The sequence below is a fragment of the Podarcis bocagei genome (genome assembly GCF_964188305.1).
Source record: "Podarcis bocagei genome assembly, chromosome: 3".
Taxonomy (NCBI): Eukaryota; Metazoa; Chordata; class Lepidosauria; order Squamata; family Lacertidae; genus Podarcis; species Podarcis bocagei.
In genome coordinates, this window is record NC_138127.1 from 45,877,080 (window position 1) to 45,895,521 (window position 18,442).

The 18,442-nt window shown below is 43.3% G+C and overlaps 1 protein-coding gene and 1 long non-coding RNA gene across 2 annotated transcripts; one reads left to right on the forward strand and one right to left on the reverse strand.

Annotated features, from left to right (window-relative positions):
• The first annotated feature begins 6,017 nt into the window (after positions 1–6,017).
• On the forward strand, positions 6,018–10,481 carry RPS12 (ribosomal protein S12). The gene is made up of 5 exons (XM_081187833.1): positions 6,018–6,063; positions 7,959–8,075; positions 9,232–9,334; positions 9,600–9,701; positions 10,392–10,481. Exons 1-5 carry the CDS (start codon positions 6,050–6,052, stop codon positions 10,452–10,454), a joined length of 399 nt encoding a protein of 132 aa, XP_081043959.1. The 5' UTR covers positions 6,018–6,049; the 3' UTR covers positions 10,455–10,481.
• A 45-nt stretch (positions 10,482–10,526) lies between these two features.
• Positions 10,527–12,508, reverse strand: LOC308583660. Its single transcript, XR_014006321.1, has 2 exons — positions 12,410–12,508; positions 10,527–12,033 (listed from the first exon to the last, which is right to left on the reverse strand). It is a non-coding gene; the product is annotated as an uncharacterized lncRNA (long non-coding RNA).
• Between the last annotated feature and the right edge of the window lie 5,934 nt (positions 12,509–18,442).

Sequence of the window (18,442 nt, forward strand, 5' to 3'; positions counted from 1 at the left end):
TGCAACCGACCCATTCGCGACAGTGATGTAAGCAGCTCATCTCTGGTTTCAATGGCCATTCAGAAATGTGATGCCCTCCTCTGGAAGGAGCCAATGTATTTCATTGGCTATTTTTGCATGCCTCTGGGCAGGGGGTGGACGTGTTGACCACAGAATAGTAAGAAAGCTAAAACAGACCTCATTTCTTCTGTATGTGAAGTATCTCCAGCAAATGTCTGAATTGCATTGTGGAAAACTGCCTAGGATGGAGCGCTCATACAGAAATGTGGGCAACTCGTCTCTCTGTGGTTTCAACCTAGGAGCAGTCCAAACATTTATATTCTCAAAAGTGCAATGCACATGCTCTCTGATTGCCATTGTAATTCTAACTAAATGGTGTTGAGTCCAGCCTTGAACCCACTTCCTCAATGAATTTTGTTTCCTCTTCCATAAATGTAGGGGCAGTGCTAAGTGCTGTAGCACCTGTGTTTTTCATTTCATGATGGCAACACACCTCTAAGACTATATGGCAAAAATGAACTTTTGATCAATGCGGCCAATTTGGCTTCGGAATCAAGGCAGCTTCCCCACCCCATTTACAAAACATCCAGCCTTATAAAAAGTTTGCTCACTTCAGAGTTTGCGCACTATTTTGATTGGTCGCACTAAAATAATTCTGGGATTTTCCAGAATAAATGTGTTAGCTTAAGAGTTAGCTATGCATTGTTTCAGCCTCATTAGTGTGTGTTTTTCTGTCTCTCTAACAAAAACTCATTTATTTGGCACACAGACTATTGCACCAAGAGTTGACATCAATGACCTTTGCTGTGATATAAGTGGTATTGCTCCACCACACTGCTGCTTAGGAGTGGCAACCTAGGACTTCACACACACACACACACACACACACACACACACACACACTGTATTTAAATTTTCAGGCCTAGAATGGTTGGCTTACTTCTGCAGTTATACAGTGGTGCCTCACAAGACGAAATTAATTTGTTCCGCAAGTTTTTTCTTCTTGCGAGTTTTTTGTCTTGCGAAGCACGGTTTCCCATAGGAATGCATTGAAAATCAATCAATGCGTTCCTACGGAGACCGTCCGGGGACAGAGGGGAAGCGCCGCTCTGTCCTCTCTTTTGAAGCAAGGGGTGGAGAGAATATCGCTTCTCCCCCTTGCCGTCCCTTGGTTTAAAAGGGGTCCGGGGAGAGAGGGGAAGGCGCTGCGCCATCCCCTCTGTCCCCGGAGCTTGCGGGGCTGGCAACGGGGAGAAGCGATCTTCTCCCCGCCGCCCCTTGCTTCAAAAGAGGTCCGGGGACAGCGGGGAAGACACGCTGCGCTTCCCGCTATCCACGGAGCTTGCGGGGCAAGCTTTGTTTTGCGAAGCAAGCCCATAGGGAAATTCGTCTTGTGAAGCAACTCGAAAACGAAAAAACCTTTCGTTTTGCGAGTTTTTCGTCTCGCGAGGCGTTCGTCTTGCGGGGCACCACTGTATATGTGTACAATTTACTCACAGTAGAATAACGCTTTTTTAAAAAATGTGTATCTTTGTAGGATTAATTTCTTGGTTTTAAAATTCCCAACCCTGTAATTGGGCTGTTTTATATTCCAAAGTCCTGTCATCAAAATTCCTTACTTCAAAGTGAGTGGCAGGCCTTTAAACTAATATCTAATGCACCGGGTTCTTGAAATGGGGAGGGATGCTCTCCCACTTCTTTTCAAGCATCTCATTTCTTTTTGAGCAGTTGTAATTGTGTCTGGTATAACTTCACCCCCCCCCACACACCTCCTTCAAACATGAAACAAATTAAAAGATTCAGCTTTTCAGTAGAGAACAGCAATATTCCAAGTATGTCCGTTTTGCATCACAGATAGACAAGGGGGGGGGAGAGCCATAGATGTTGGTAGAAATAAAGTAATGAAGACACTTGGTGGAGATTCAGAAGTTATCAAGGTATTAACTCTCTTAGTTTTCTCTCTAAAGCAAAATATGGTCAATAGTATTCCAAGTAATGCTGTGCCTCATTAACATAATGGAAGAAGCAGAAATTCAAAACTGCAAGGTCAGATCTGAAATAGTTAATTGCTTATTCTGTATCACTGACATCATAATCAAAGGCAGAATTGCTAATTATTGATAACTTGTTAAGGTCAGTGTGCATTGGGAGTTTGTAGGGATTTTAAAAAAATCACTTGTTACCAGAAGCAATTTGGTAATTTTAGACTCTGCATTTACTGACCTTCCAGCATGGGCGTAGCCAGGATTTTTGTGGGGGTGGGGCAGAATTGACGTGATTGGTCAGTTAGTTACCGTATTTTTCGCTCTATAACACGCACCTGACCATAACACGCACATCGTTTTTAGAGGAGGAAAACAAGGGAAAAAATATTCTGAATGAAACAGTGGACGTATCATTTTTGTGCTTCATGCTGTGGCCACAGACATGTGATCTGATGGTGAATTTTGGCTGACCCAATGCAAAGATCCTGAGGATCCATGTGGATCCATGCTTTGTAACCACGTTTTTGCACCATTGCAGCCCCAGGCAACAGTGGGTGCGTGATTTTTTTTGGGGGGGGCAGGCTGTAGCCATGGGCATGCTGTGTGCTCTGATGGTGAATTTGGGGTGACCCAATGCAAAGATCCTGAGGATCCATGTGGATCCATGCTTTGTAACCACGTTTTTGCACCATTGCAGCCCCAGGCAACAGTGGGTGCGTGATTTTTTTTGGGGGGGGCAGGCTGTAGCCATGGACATGCTGTGTGCTCTGATGGTGAATTTGGGGTGACCCAATGCAAAGATCCTGAGGATCCATGTGGATCCATGCTTTGTAACCACATTTTAAGTGGGGAGGGAAGGAAAAACACAGAAGGCTAAGAATGCAGGAGAGGGCTATAACGTGAGGAAAGGAAGGCAAAAGTTTCCCCCCACCCACCCACACAAGCCAGCCAGCGTGTGCTCTCTCTCTCTCTCTCTCCCTCTTTAAATGGAAGAAAGCATATTTGAATGCTGTGTGTCTCCAAAAACAAAAAGCAGGAAGTCAAATCAGAATTTTAAGCCGAACCTGTAATCTCTCTTCCCTTCACAAACATTGTTCCTCCGGAGCAGGGACAGGATAGAAGGACGGACGCTCTGCTTTCCCTCTCTACTTGCCTGGAGGGGAGGGGCTTTCCCTGCTCTTTGTTCGGACGCTCTGCTTTCCCTCTCTACTTGCCTGGAGGGGAGGGGCTTTCTCTGCTCTTTGTTTGGACGCTCTGCTTTCCCTCTCTACTTGCCTGGAGGGGAGGGGCTTTCCCTGCTCTTTGTTCGGACGCTCTGCTTTCCCTCTCTACTTGCCTGGAGGGGAGGGGCTTTCCCTGCTCTTTGTTCCGTTTGAGCAAACACAGCAAGGAAACAGAGAGGGCGGGCAGTAAGACCCTGAGGCAGAATGCAGGAAAGCTGCCACTTCCTGTATCACGGAGCTCCCTTCTCCCTGAAGCGCGGTTTGATTTTTGCCTTATTTTTCCACACATTCGCTCCATAACACGCACAGACATTTCCCCTTCCTTTTTAGGAGAAAAAATCTGCGTGTTATAGAGCGAAAAATACGGTAAGTATGTCTATTGTTTGACAACCATGCCTTCCAGAGGGTTACCCCTTCCTTTAGGTGACCATGTGTGTTCCAGAGTGTGGTAAGCGAGCCCCATTTGGGGAGAGTCCTACTCATTCTGCTAGCTGCACATCTGCCCCAAAATCATTACATGATGGGTCAGGAGATATGAGCTGCCTGAAATCCTGAACACACTTACTTAAAGCAAATTCCATTGACATTAATGCTCCTCTGTCCTCCTTACTCAAGATACTTAATACAAAGCAATACAAAGAATGATTTGCATGGTATATGTGTTCAGTGATTTACCAATACTGTACCAGGATGCCTGTGTTACCAACTCTTTTGTGAATTATAACTGCCTATTGCATAATTACCATTGACTACACTTTCCTTGGGACGCAGGTAGCGCTGTGGGTTAAACCACAGAGCCTAGGACTTGCCGATCAGAAGGTTGGCATTTCGAATCCCCGCTCCCATTGTTCGGTCCCTGCTCCTGCCAACCTAGTAGTTTGAAAGCACGTCAAAGTGCAAGTAGATAAATAGGTACCGCTCCGGCGGGAAGGTAAACAGCGTTTCCGTGTGCTGCTCTGGTTCGCCAGAAGTGACTTAAGTCATGCTGGCTACATGACCCGGAAGCTGTGCCCTTGGCCTATAGAGCGAGATGAGCGCCGCAACCCCAGAGTCAGCCACGACTGGACCTAATGGTCAGGGGGCCTTTTACCCTTTACCTTACACTTTCCTTGCTGGTATGTTCTAATTTGTCTTGACTATCTTTTAGAAAGGCAGGATATACTTCTTGATAACAAATAACATGTCACTCAGAGGGTTTTAATAATACAAAAACCAAAACCTTCCCATTTCATGTGCAGAGTGTACTCAAATGTTTCTGCCTTTCTAGCACAATGTATAGTGTACACACATTGTTTCTTGTGTGTTGCACTGGATCCTGCCATCTCTGCTGAGCACAGCATTTTTGAGGACACGATGCAGCCTACTTTTGCTACTTAGATAATCTAAATCTTAGTCCAGCAAATGCATTCGTTCTGGATTCTGCATAGAAGGGCATTTCACAAACGCCCCAAGCAGCCTTTAGGAAGCGCCAAAGCTACCACATGGGGCAGTGATGTGGCCAACTTATGACTACACCATTCAAGTTAAGGTTTTGTCTGCGCTTTTTAAAGAAACAACAAACAAAAAACCTCAAAAACTTCTCCTAGCCAACCACGGGTATTAAAATACGGTATTTGGCAAAGGTCCATCTTTACAATCCTCCTGCCCATTCCGGCCAATCTCCAGCTGGCGCTCCAAGGAATAGAGAGCATCTCTTGCCATTATCTCGGGACTCTTCTTCCCCATAGTCATCCGTTCCTACACCGGCTTAATCTACCCAAGAGACCCCGAAAGATCCACAATAAAAGCGACTCTTGGCGAGGAGGAGGGCGACCCTGGAGGGGCGTCTCCGCAGAGACCCGAATCTCCTCCGGAGCAGAAAGAGCAGCAACAAGGAGCCTCGAAGGCGGGCAGGTTTAGCAGCCCTGCCCCGCATTCCCACGCCTCAGCGCCCCACATGGCTAGTGGAGGGTCGCCAGCTGCGAGGAAGGCGCTTTCACCTTTCGGCAGCCGGAGCGCTTTCGGAGGGGCGATAAGGAAAGGCTCCGGCTCCAGCAACAGGGAGGCCTCGGAGGGACTGCGCGAGAGCAGCAACCTAGGAACCCTCTTTCGGGTTGTGCTTTGCTCCAGCCTGGTCCGCCCGCCGACTTTCCCGCCGGTGCCTTTTGAATGATTCGGTGTTTTTGTGTCTGCGTTTTTTTGTCTCTCCAGCGTGGAGAATTAGGCATCCTCCTCCTCCTCGCGTAGCAACTGCCAAGAAGTCGCACACTGCGGGTGTGAGGAGCGCTATGTGTTCGCGCAGGACAACAGGGAAGCTGGAGGCGGAGCAGGCACGGAGGGTCTCCGTGCTTCATGGTAGCACGCCCAGCCGCTGCCGCCAGCCGGGCAATATAACGGGCGCCCCCTTGTGCATTTATAGCACCGGGGCGCTACTCTATATAAAGGCAAACTGATGGTTCGCTCAGCGCAAACCGCAAGGTCTCCTAAGGAACTACCGGCAACGGCTTTAACCTCCGTTTGTTTTTCGCCTCCGAGCAGGCGAAATGGTTGGACGCCTAAAACTGCAGGCACGCGCGCGGCTGCGCGGAGAAGGAGAGCGGGGTCCTCGCGGCCTTAAATAGGCGGGCGGGCTGCTCCGCCCCTTCCTTTTCACCATCGGTTCGTGGAAGCTGTGAGGTGGGTGCAGCGCGTGTAGGGTCTCTCTCTTTCTCTCCCCCCCCTTGTTTCTCCTTGTTTTTAGGGGGGGGGGAGAAAAAAGACTACTCTCTTTACTATTCGCTTTCTTTCGTTTTCTGCCGCTCCCCGTTTAACAGGCTCCCTTTTCTTTCAGCCACCCCCCGGGCGGGAGAGTCACCACCAACCATGGCCGAGGAAGGGTAAGTGCGAGCGGACGGCGACGGGGCGGAAACTTGCCTCCTCATCTTCCTCGATTTCCGGGCCCCGCGCTGGGACTTCGCCTTCTGGCTGCACGTGGCTGGGCCCAAGTTTCTCTCCTCGCGGCCGCTTGAACCACGTGCTTAGCGAAGGCCCCGCAGAGCCTTTCTCCTCTTCCCGCCCCCCTCCGGCCGCTTTCAGATAACTGGAACATGGCGCTTCAGTGCAAAATAGGCTACTCCGTCCGTGTTGCGGGAGGGCCTGAAAGTTTGCAGGAAGAAAATTTCCAGTTCTTCCCTCCTCCTTGCGGACACCTGTGCGCGCTCGCACCCTATTCCTCCCCCCCCCCCCGCGCGAATCCGGAGTCTCCATGCGGTGAAGGGAGCGGAGTGCTTTTGTTCCTGGACGCCAGTGCGGGATGGGGAGGATGGTGGGAAACTGGACGTCTGTAAACATTTATCGTGGGATCCCAGCGGAGCAGCAAATGGTCCTGGCAAATTTCAGAGGGGTTTTTAGCCTGCTGTGCAGAGCCTCAAAAAACGTCCTGTCCCGTGTCAACTTCACTGCTATTGCCATTATGACAGCATTGATCCTCCAACGTGGCTCTCTGTGGCCCTCGTTCCTATTTTATCCTTGCAACATAACCCTATGGCACCCTAGGAGTGTTACGGTTTGGTGTTACTCCATGTCTTTTTCATTGCCTCTTTGTTTTAAGGATAAAGCTGCACTAAAGTCTGCAAAACTTTATCCCAGAATATTAGTGTTCTGGGTTGTAATTGGCTGTGTTGATATGCTCCTTACAACCCCATCCCAAACCTCTGTTATTAGTGATACATCTCCAGTGTTTGGCCCTTTCTCCCACATACTAAATTCTCAGGATGCTGTTTTTGCTGTAGTCAGCAGCTTCATGAGTTGCAGCATGCAGAGTGGAAAAGTTGGAATTGTAACTTATGAAACAATACTTATCACCTCCATTAATTGATATAGACCTCATTCTTTTTATGGTCTTGATCAACTTAAAATCAGCATTGTGCTCATAAGCTGCAGATCAGTGAGATTAGCAAGCTTGCAAGTAACTAAAACTCCATGCCACATTATTTTTAAATTTAAAAGATTTTATTTGTCTGGTAGTGTTGCTTAGTAAACAAGGTGGTGTGCAAACTTAATATTCTGTGTTACCAAACATTCATTTAAAGTTGTCAGTAATGTAGGAAATTCAATTTTAGTAGCTTCTAGGAAAGAACAATCTGGGAAACAAATACACATTGTGGCCATATGTAGAATATTTCGTACAGTTCTGGTAGCTCTTTCTCATGAGATCATAGAATTCAAAAATATTCAGGAAAGTACAACTAAGATGAACAAGACCTCCCCTATAAGGAAATGTATAAGCTGCTGTTGCTTTTTGTTTTAAAAAGATACCCAGAAGTAGTCTTTTGAAATTCCCAGTAGTTTTAATATACATAAGAAGACACTGGTATTGCCTGCCATCCTAAAACCCAAATTGTCAATGAAAATGATAGTTTGGGGTAGCCAGGAGGAACTAGAATGCAAAAGCGTCACGGCGTCCACTGTTGTAAGTAAGGTGTTTTTAGAAGTTCTAATTGTATTGTTTAAATATTAGACATTTGCTGATCTGGGCTCTGTTAAGAAATACATGCATTTAACAAATTAAGCCATGCCATTTTGTTAAGGCCTGTGCAAAAAGAATCTCTTTGCTGTAGCAGTTGAATGAATCAGTGTTTGGGTACAATGTATGTCCAATTCCAGATGTTGATTTAAGTGCCATGCCAGTTCAAAAATATCTGGCTGGCCACTGTTAACAGCAAAAGGGGCCTAGGTGAACGTTGGTGAGATAAAGCAAGTTCATGTTCTTCTGTGATTTTTCATTTGCTAGCATTGCTGCTGGAGGTGTAATGGATGTCAACACCGCCCTTCAAGAAGTGCTGAAGACCGCACTTATCCACGATGGCTTAGCCCGTGGAATTCGTGAAGCTGCCAAAGCCTTAGACAAGTAAGTGCTGGATGTTAACTAGTATGTGTGCCTCCATGTTGGAGTTTGGTCGTGCATTTCCTATAAGTGTGAAAAGAAAGTTGCTCAGGGTTGCTTAAAATAGTAAAAAAAAACACCTTATATCCTATAAAAATAATTAAAATACAACCATGGCAGAGACCACAAATAAAACTTAATTAAAGCAGCATATACAGTGGTACCTTTGGTTACGTACTTAATTCGTTCCAGAGGTCCGTTCTTAACCTGAAACTGTTCTTAACCTGAAGCACCACTTTAGGTGATGGGGCCTGCCGCACCGCCACCATGAAATTTCTGTTCTCATCCTGAAGCAAAGTTCTTAACCTGAGGTACTATTTCTGGGTTAGCGAAGTCTGTAACCTGAAGCGTTTGTAACCTGAGGTACCACTGTATTTAGCAGGTAACAGGCTGCTGGAATAAAAATGTCTTCAGAAATTTGTGAAAGACGGGCAGAGAAAGAACTTCTGTGGCTTGCAGGACAAAGTGTTGAACAGTTTATGAGATGAGAGCTACAGGTTTTGAATGATGACTCTCTTAAAAGTCGGATACCCCTTCACTCTTACTATGAGTGAGAATAATAGTCTGACAAACCTGTACATACAGATTGGTCTTAAGAGTAGGAGCCACAAATAGTCTAGTAAGGTCATAGTGGTGGGAGTAATATGGTAAAAGCACCCAGTGTAGTTTGAAAAATTCTAAATAGTTGTGTTAAGATTACTTGTAACTAGGTAAATAAAACACATTTAAAAACCTGGACTAAATTGTTACTGACAGGGCATCTGGTACTTTAAACTACATTTAAATTGCAGCAGTGGTATGAAATTCACTAGTATACTGGTTGTGCAGTTCTTCGTTACTAACTTCAAAGTCTAAGAAAACAAAAATACTGTTTATGATCCATGACTTTGATCCCAATTTTCCTCATCTGTCTTGAAAAGAACACACAGAAAGAGATTCCCTGTTCTACTTCACCAGATAATGTCCTATTGATTTGTGGAATCATGGTAATGGTTTGGGGAAACTGCAGGTGAGGAGTGGGGAGTCAGTGGAATTTGGCCTCTGGGTCAACAGAAGAGCAACTTGGAATTGGATCTTTGCTGTAGTCCACTGTGTAACTAATAATGGTCTATTGTTTTAGACGCCAAGCCCACCTTTGTGTTCTTGCATCCAATTGTGACGAGCCCATGTATGTCAAATTGGTTGAAGCACTTTGTGCTGAACATCAAATCAACCTGATAAAGGTAATGATTATGTACTTCTTTTAGATTGATAATTGAATGCAAAATCTGTTTTGCTTGTTCAGTAAAATATTTTCTACTAGATGCATGACTTTTTAAGAACTGTTCATGCTGTACAGTGATGATAACTTGGCTCCCTCTACTGAGACTTGTGAGGAGAACAACCACTAACGTTACCCTTTATGTCTGAGTGTACAGCTTGCTTGCTTTCTGTGCTTGCCATCTTATTTTGAGGGCAGTACTAATGGAATATAAAAATCTTTGACAGGTTGATGACAACAAGAAGCTGGGTGAATGGGTAGGTCTCTGCAAGATCGACAGAGAAGGAAAACCCCGTAAAGTTGTGGGCTGCAGTTGTGTCGTTGTCAAAGTAAGTTGATGAAAGTGCTCTTTAAAAAATTGGTTCGTGTTTTAGAGCAGTTTTATTCACTAATTTGGTCTCAAATTGCAGCTCTTGAGCTTGATTAATCCAGATCTGAATGTCTTTAACTATTAGCATAAAAGTTAACAGCAAAGAAGCACACCACTTGCTGCTTTGCTACTGTTTAAAGAGAAAGAAAATTTTGGTTGGCGCCTGTGGTGGGTGAATGAGAAATTGGGGTTAGAGGGGACTTTCTGCATGTGGGAATATTGAAAGAGATGCAGTTTGCCAACCCATACAATTAACTGATGTTTTGTTGCTCTTTTAATCTTCTAAATACTTGCCAAATTTAAAAAGTGCACCTCATCTTTCTCATAAGTAAAACATTTTAAATGATTGTTCTGTAATGGTGCACAAACTGATTATTTGTTCCCTTTCTTGTTTAACGGGCAACACTGCCAGCTGGATAAAATCTGCTTAACTTTCAAGTGTTCTGCAGAAATGCAAACTATTGCTGGCAATAATAAAGCCAGGGTACGAGCCTTGAAGACTAGGTAGTCATTGAGGTCCCAATAAATGGCTACATTTTGGTTTTTAAATATGGGTTGACTTTATTTTACCGAATGCCCTGTTTTTAGTACCCCAAAATGGGCTCTGACATTTGGCTTATTGTCTTATTGATGTGTTGTCTTATTGTAGGACTATGGCAAGGAATCTCAGGCCAAAGATGTCATCGAAGAGTACTTCAAGTGCAAGAAATGAACCAATAAAATATATTTGCGCCTGACAGTGTTTGTGTTTTGCTGGTCTTGAGATAGATAACCATTTTTCCCCCAAATGGAACTAGTTGTTCATTCTGGACTTTAATTATGTAGAGGGGCTACAGATAGATTACTCCCATTTCCTTCTAGGACAGTTTTGTATGTATGTAATCATAAGTCAATCTCAATAAGTTTATTGAGAAACCATACAGGAAGCAACTTGAATCAGATTATACATAATGCTGTCTCTACTTGCAAACATGTTTGAGACAGCTGGTTGAAACACTCTTTGAAACCACCCTCCATTAAGTAGGCACTTTAGAGAGCCTTGTCTTCCTTTTTGATATGGAAGTCCCATGCCATGCTGGGGTGTATAGGTAGAACATATGCTAATAAAAACCCAGTCAAGGAGCAAACCAGTGCAATAAGGTCATAATTGTTGCCATATTGCTCAGTAGTGGAAGTTTCTGGACTAAAGCCAGGTTATTGGCCTTCGGTCTTAGCTGGGATACCAGTTTAAGATGGAAAAAGTGCAGGTGCTGTCATCTTTTAGGGGATGGTTGGCACCGCCCACCTCTTGTCACATTGGACCCTCTGGTAGGGGTATTCAGTGCCTGCTCAGCCAATCAGAGTCAGGCTGGGAGCCTGTTAAGGGGGTGGCCACACAACACTGCAGTTCCATGCACTTTGCTCAGAAACAAGCTCCACTGAGTTCAACAGTGTTTGGGTTTAATGGTGGTACTCCCAGATAAGTATGAATAGGACTGCAAGCATAGTCTGTTAAGGTTCTCATAAGAGTCTGCAAGAAAGAACAAGTGTACTAAGGCTATAGGTTTAATGGGCCAGAATCCATTTTCTCAGATGAATGAAATAGGAGTACAGAAAATAAAGGATAAATAAAGCGATGCAAGAGAGAACGGCAGGTATGTCAAATACAGCACAGTGGTGCTTTTTTTACATGTGCTAAAGAGAGACATCAAACGGGTTTGAGCTGAAGCACAAAATGGTCTACTCTGATGTCGTTTCAGAAAAACGCAGACACGGCATGCCTAGGATCTGCGCCCATTGCTCCAAATGACAGCACCATTTTGGCTGCTCCCAGCTTTTTCTACTGTGGTGTCAGCAACTACCTGGGTATCCGTATCTCACGTTTTCCCATAGCATGCAAAATTAGGGTGTTACCAAGGTATTGTGAACACTCAGTATCATTTTGCAGTAATTCGACAGGTCGGCAGAAAGATTTTAATATTCCTGCTTAGTTCTTGCCAAGACCTCAACGTGGTTTCTTGCTTGGCATTTTGAAACTGGGTGACTAATGTTTGCGTTTTGTCCCTTATGCAAATTGTACTGAAGCAGGAGTTGAAGTTGCCAGTGTTCGATGAGAGCTAAATGTCAGCATGTGTAACTTCAAAATCTATCATGCAGACAGATCTTTTCATTTCACATTAGGATTTCCCAATATAATACACTGATAAGTTTTGCAGTTGCTCCAGTGGCAAAGGATCAGGCACTGTCGGCAACAAATCAGTAGACTGGGTAAGCACTTGGTTGCTGGTTCCAGTCATTCCTTTTAAGCTACACTATATCCTTGCCAGGGACGCGGGTGGCGCTGTGGGCTAAAGCCTCAGCGCCTAGGGCTTGCCGATCGAAAGGTCGGCGGTTCGAATCCCCGCGGCGGGGTGCGCTCCCGCTGCTCGGTCCCAGCGCCTGCCAACCTAGCAGTTCGAAAGCACCCCCGGGTGCAAGTAGATAAATAGGTACCGCTTACCAGCGGGAAGGCAAACGGCGTTCCGTGTGCTGCGCTGGCTCGCCAGATGCAGCTTTGTCACGCTGGCCACGTGACCCGGAAGTGTCTCCGGACAGCGCTGGCCCCCGGCCAATAGATGTGAGATGGGCGCACAAACCCCAGAGTCTGTCAAGACTGGCCCGTTCGGGCAGGGGTACCTTTACCTTTACCTATATCCTTGCCAATGAAGGAATATACAATCTGGTAGTAAAAATGCACTCAAATGCTTTGCACAGTAAAGGTAAAGGACCCCTGGGCGGTTAAGTACAAAGATGATTTGTCTACAGACAACTTTCATGTGGCCAACATGATGAAACCACTTTTGGCACAACAAAACACCCTTTACCTTCCCGTTGCAGCGGTACCTTTTTATCTACTTGCACTGGCATGCTTTTGAACTGCTAGGTTGGCAGGAGCTGTGAACAGCAAAGGGATTCAAACCGCCAAGCTTGTGGTTACCTTTACCTGCTAATTACCAAATGGTTGTCAGTGGTCTCTGGAGGGCTTATGAGTGGAGCATCTCTGGCCATCTCCACCTGTTGGGTGTTTTTCAAATGCATATGCTGGTATTTGATTAAATTCACCGAAGAATGGATTGGTCAAGTCTGAATGGCACCCAGTTATTCAGGATGTTGAAAACGCAAGCAGACTGCAGGAAGCTCCAAAAGGATGGATGAGCAACAGAATGGCCCATATGTTTTAATAGAAAGCAACAAAATGCAAATAGCAGGTATGGAAGTTTATGTGAACTAATGTTTTTACTATAAATAATTTTAAAATCTTGCTTCAAGATCTTCTGTTTGCAAGTTATGGGGAAACATTACACTTTACATTTTCTAGCACCCCTCATACTTACAAATTTTTTAAAAAGCATTTTGCTTTTTTTACTTGCACAGTCATGCGCACATTTACTTTGAAAGTCATGTGCACATTCATTCAAAATCAAAATGTAGGTTACCCCAAAGCAAAAACTTAAGACTGCACTAAAGCTTTGTTAGGAGAAATATAATTCAGGACTTGTACAAATTTCATGATGTCTAGGTGTTTTCAGAGAAGAGCCAATTATGCTTAATCTTCATTTTCATTTTTTTGGCTCAAACACGACCTGTCTCCTTCCAGCCGGTCTGTTGCCATATGTTTCAAACATGCCAACATCCTTAGCATAAAAAAGCTGAAATTTGATTGCCTTTCTTGGAACGTTTAAAATTACAACCATCAGTTGATAATTTTCCTTTCTTTTCTGGACCACTTGTAAGCTCTCTATTCCTTGTATGGGTATGTTTTGTTACTTGAAATATTTATAAAAAATAGAGAAGCTGGAACAGTGGTTGAATTTCTGGTTTCTTCCAGCATTGATTCATTTCAAGTAACAACCTTGTCTGCAAGTTTCCAATTAAAAATCTTGGACTCGTCTAGCGGGGACTAGATTTTTACAGTATATCTGGTGAGACCAGCCATTACAGGTTGCTGTCATTCTGTTAGGCAAAACTTGCACACAATTAGAGTAGGTCCCTTGATTAGACCTCCAAGTTGTGTGGGCACACAACCAAATTGCTTGCCAGATGCATATAGTGGAGTTTTTACACATTACCAGAGTACCCTGAGAGCTACTACTGTATAATAGAGGTGGTAGCAGTCGCACAGCTCAGATAATGGAAAGCAGGTTGAAATCCTGCTCTATTATTACAGATCATAGATGGCCAATTTCTTGTAGTAGCAACAACAAACACTGAAGCTGGTGGAACTGAAGACCAGACAATGGTATTGCCAGGCGTGTATTCCTGCTTGCCTCCTGTGTTGTGCGATGGCTAGTTTCCTTGCTCAATAGTGTAGAAACAGAACCACACTGAGATAATAAGCCATTGGGGTGGTGGGAAGTTGGTTATTGCTACTTTCAGTAAACATTTTATGCCATTCTGGAAGGTAGGGTCTTTGTTGCTTTTTCAGATTCCTTTTCAGGCATTAAGAACCATACCTGCTTTTTTCCACTCCCAGAAAAGCTATGCTATAAAACTTCAAGTCTACATTTTAAAAGATGTAACAAAAATAATTTTAAAATTGATTTTGGACCCTTGAGGCTAGCAAAAGCTTACCTAAATCAGGACATTATTTTTACACACTTAAAGTGCAAGTATTTAAATAGTTTTGCCATGAGACACACAAACAATGTGGGATTGTATAACACAGCTCCCGCCCCCCTTCTGTAACTATCCCAGTTTCCCCTTTACTTAACCTCACTGCATGCTTTAAAATTTATAAACTGTTATAAAAATCTTACTTATACCTGGTTGGCTTATTATACAAACATTCTTTAAAAAGGTTTATGATATTTCATATTGCTGACATATGAGATTATTATGTGTGAAGGGGAGATATAAAAATAATAAATACTGTATTCCATAATGGAGAAAGTAAATGTTAACATAAACGTTAATGTAAAATTACAACCTTGTTCTGATTTTGATGTGTGCTGTCTCTAAAAATTATATGTGTGTATATATATGAGTTCACCGGGTCAGCAAGCACAGTATCTGCTGGTAAGTATTCTGGAACAATTAATCCATTCTGTAGTTATGCTCAAGTTAATGGCATTACAGTAGCAACAGATCTGACTTGCGGAATTTTAGACTGCAAACTTACACAGTTGATTAATAAATATACTGGAAGACCGCTGAGGGGTGAGGGGCACATTTATTCAATGTGGGGGGGGGAATTCATACGGAAACAAATGCATTCAGGTTGACATTTTTGCGTGTAGAAAACATTTTGGGGCAAAGCCTAAATTTCTAATGCCACAATCCTCTCAGCGGGGAGCAGGCGGCTTGAATCTGTGGCAATTGCTGTGCTACATTCAAAATCCTGTTTGCTCACTGTGACCAGGATGGAAGGTGAGGGTGATTTTTAGTTCTTCCTCTTCCTGTTTTCCCCCTTCCCAAAGTGGTTGATCACAATGGGAGGGAAATAAACAATGGAACTCCAGTACTGGCATAGTTTCAGGCCCAGTACATGGAGGGAGAGTGGCTTGAGATTCTGCTGATCCAAGAATGCCACCCCCCAGAATGCCCTGAGAGATATTGTCCAGAGCTTTACCAGTTTCTTTTCAGCTGTACTTCTTCCTCCTTCCCTGTCCCCAACCTCTCTCCCATATCACTCTCCTTGTCTGACCTCCCTACCAGATATTTTCTTCAAGATGGCGGCCTGGTTCATGACAAATGGCCATTCAACCTCCTCTTAAAAACCTCCAGTGGGAGAAAGTCCATCTCCTTCTGAGGGAGTCCGTTCCACTGTCAAACAGCTCTTACCATCTTTCTTTTTACCTTTACCATCTGAAAGTTCTTCCTGATGTTTCATTGGAATCTCATCTCTTGTAATTTGAAGCCATTGGTTGCACAATTACACTCTGGATGAAAGAGTGGTTGCTCCTCGAGAACACAGATATCTTGGACTTGGAAGGTTTTAATAATGTATTTGGATGGCATGCATATCTATGGTATGATAAGGTTAAAGCGCACAAAGCTTTAAAAAATCATATCGTTAGGAAAGCATTATACAATGTCTGGATCAGATATAAAGATTTGTTGGAAAATAAAACCCCAAGGTGGCTGTCGCCAATGGAGGCTAAAGCTGTGAAAAAACTCAATATGGAGGCTAAATGGCCAAAATATTGGGAAATTTTGGAACAAGAGGGTGATAAATTGAAATTACAGAGTTATGAGAAATTGAAGGCTAAAGTACGAGACTGGCTCCACTATTATCAAATAATGGAGGTTATAAACAAGACAGGAAAATTGGCTTCCAGAAACAGAACTGTTAGAACCCAATGCTAAGAATTTGTCAAGAATGTATAACTTGTTTCTGAAATGGAATACACAAGATGAAACAGTTAAATCAGCTATGATTAAGTGGGCACAGGACATTGGTCATAACATCATTTTTGCTGACTGGGAACAGTTGTGGACCACCGGTTTGAAATTTACAGCATGTAATGCCTTAAAGGAAAATATTATGAAAATGATCTATAGGTGGTACATGACCCCAGTCAAGCTAGCAAAAATTTATCATTTGCCTGATAATAAGTGTTGGAAATGTAAAGAAACTGAAGGTACTTTTTATCACCTTTGGTGGACGTGCCCGAAGATTAAGGCTTTCTGGGAAATGATAGATAATGAAATGAAAAAGGTACTTAAATGTACTTTCCCTAAGAAACCAGAGGCCTTTCTCTTGGGCATTGTCGGCCAATTGGTGCCAAAGAAAGACAGAACTTTTTTTATGTACGCTACCACAGCAGCAAGAGTACTCATCGCAAAGCATTGGAAGACTCAAGATCTACCCACTCTGGAAGAATGGCAGATGAAGGTGATAGACTATATGGGACTGGCTGAAATGACCGGCAGAATCCGTGACCAGGGAAAAGAGACGGCGGATGAAGATTGGAAGAAATTCAAAATTTATCTTAAGAAACATTGTAAAATTAATGAATGCTAAAATGTCGAGGTTTTAGAAAAAAAGGGGACTACAGCTGTAAAAGATTAAGTAAAAGAAAAGAATAAGGGAAAAATTTGATAAAACCAAGGGCTAGGATTTGCTGAGACAAGTTTGGAAATTGGGATGTAGAAAGGGGAGGTATGGGGAAGTCGGTGAAGTAAGGTTTAAGAAAAAAGGATATGAAATTATACATGTTCGTTTGTGTGTTTGTTTATTTGTATTGTGTATTGTTTGTGTTTATAAAAACTGTGAAAAACCAATAAAAATTTTATATATAAAAAAAGAGAATCATCTAGTCCAACGCCCCTGCAATGCAGCTGTCTCATATGGGGATGAAACCTGCAAACTTGGCATTATCGGGGAGGTCATCTAACCCCCATACAAACAAATCCACATGAATGGTCATTTAAGAGGTCACGTGGAAGCAACCCCCAGCATCGTGAAAAGGAATTGGTTTGCTCTGTTAAGAGGGGAGGGAAACGTGAAGTTTTCAGGCCTGACCAGTATTTTCAATCTGATCCTTTCTTTTCCATAACTTTTGCAGTACAGTGGGAGCTTGGTTCTCAAACGCCAAAAACTGGAAAGTAAGTGTTTTGGTTTTTGAACGTTTTTCGGAAGCCAAACGTCCGATGCGGTTGCCAACTATTGTTTCCAGGGCACCTGCACCAATCAGAAGCTGCTCTTTGGTTTTCAAACATTTTGGAAGTCAAACAGACTTCTGGAATGGATTAAGTTTGGCGCTTTTGTTTTTGCTAATTATTTTGCGTTTTTGTTTTTGAAGCTTTTCTGGTTAATTTGTTTTTGTGACTGTGTGGAACCCAGTTTAGATACTGATTGATTGACTATGTGACTGCAGAAATGGATAAAAAAAACCCCATTCAAACAATGACTATCATTATGAGAAAAAAATAAATATCATCTACAATACTGTCTTATTTATTTTATAGTAGTACATTGATTATTGCTTTTTTTAAGGATCACTGGTCTCGTCAGATAGTAAAATTCATGTTAAATTGCTATTTTAGGGGTTGTTTTTAAAAGTCTGGAACAGATTAGTCCTTTTTGCATTACTTTCTATGGGAAGGCGCACCCTGTAGTATATTCTGTAATAATAATACGACAGTGTTACCACCAGGAATGCTCCAGTATATGAGAAAGGATAGTGAGTTCCTAAAATTGGCTGAAACAGAAGGTGGCAGTGTTGCTGCAGATCAGAAGCAGCAAGTGCATGCCAAGAGCGGTCGGGGAGCCGGTGCTGATTGCTGGTGGAGTTTTAGCAGCAGGTGTTGCTGTGATTTCTTCAAGTTGAGTACATAGGAAACAAATGTGAAACGATTTTGTTTAGTGCCACTGAACACGCTGCAGTTTGACTGTGCATTTTCCAACGTTGGGGCCCATTCCCTGGCAAAAATATTCAAATGAGTTTTGCTTTTTAAACAGAACTTTAGAAAGGTGCTTTTAAAGCAGCAGCTTCCATCTCTTTTCTTTCTACCTACTGTATGTTTTGTAACACAGATGGGCTGGTGATGGTAGTGGTGGAATCAGGACTGAGGAAGAAAGATCTTTACAGCCATCCATCCCTAAGCCTAGGGGGGCTTCCATCCGTAATTTGCAAACAGGTTACTGCCAAGGTGTTTTGATTTTTTTTGGTTTTTGCTTTAAACCTATTGAAGCAAATGGGGGAAAATACAGGTTGGTCTTTTGATATCAACTAATCC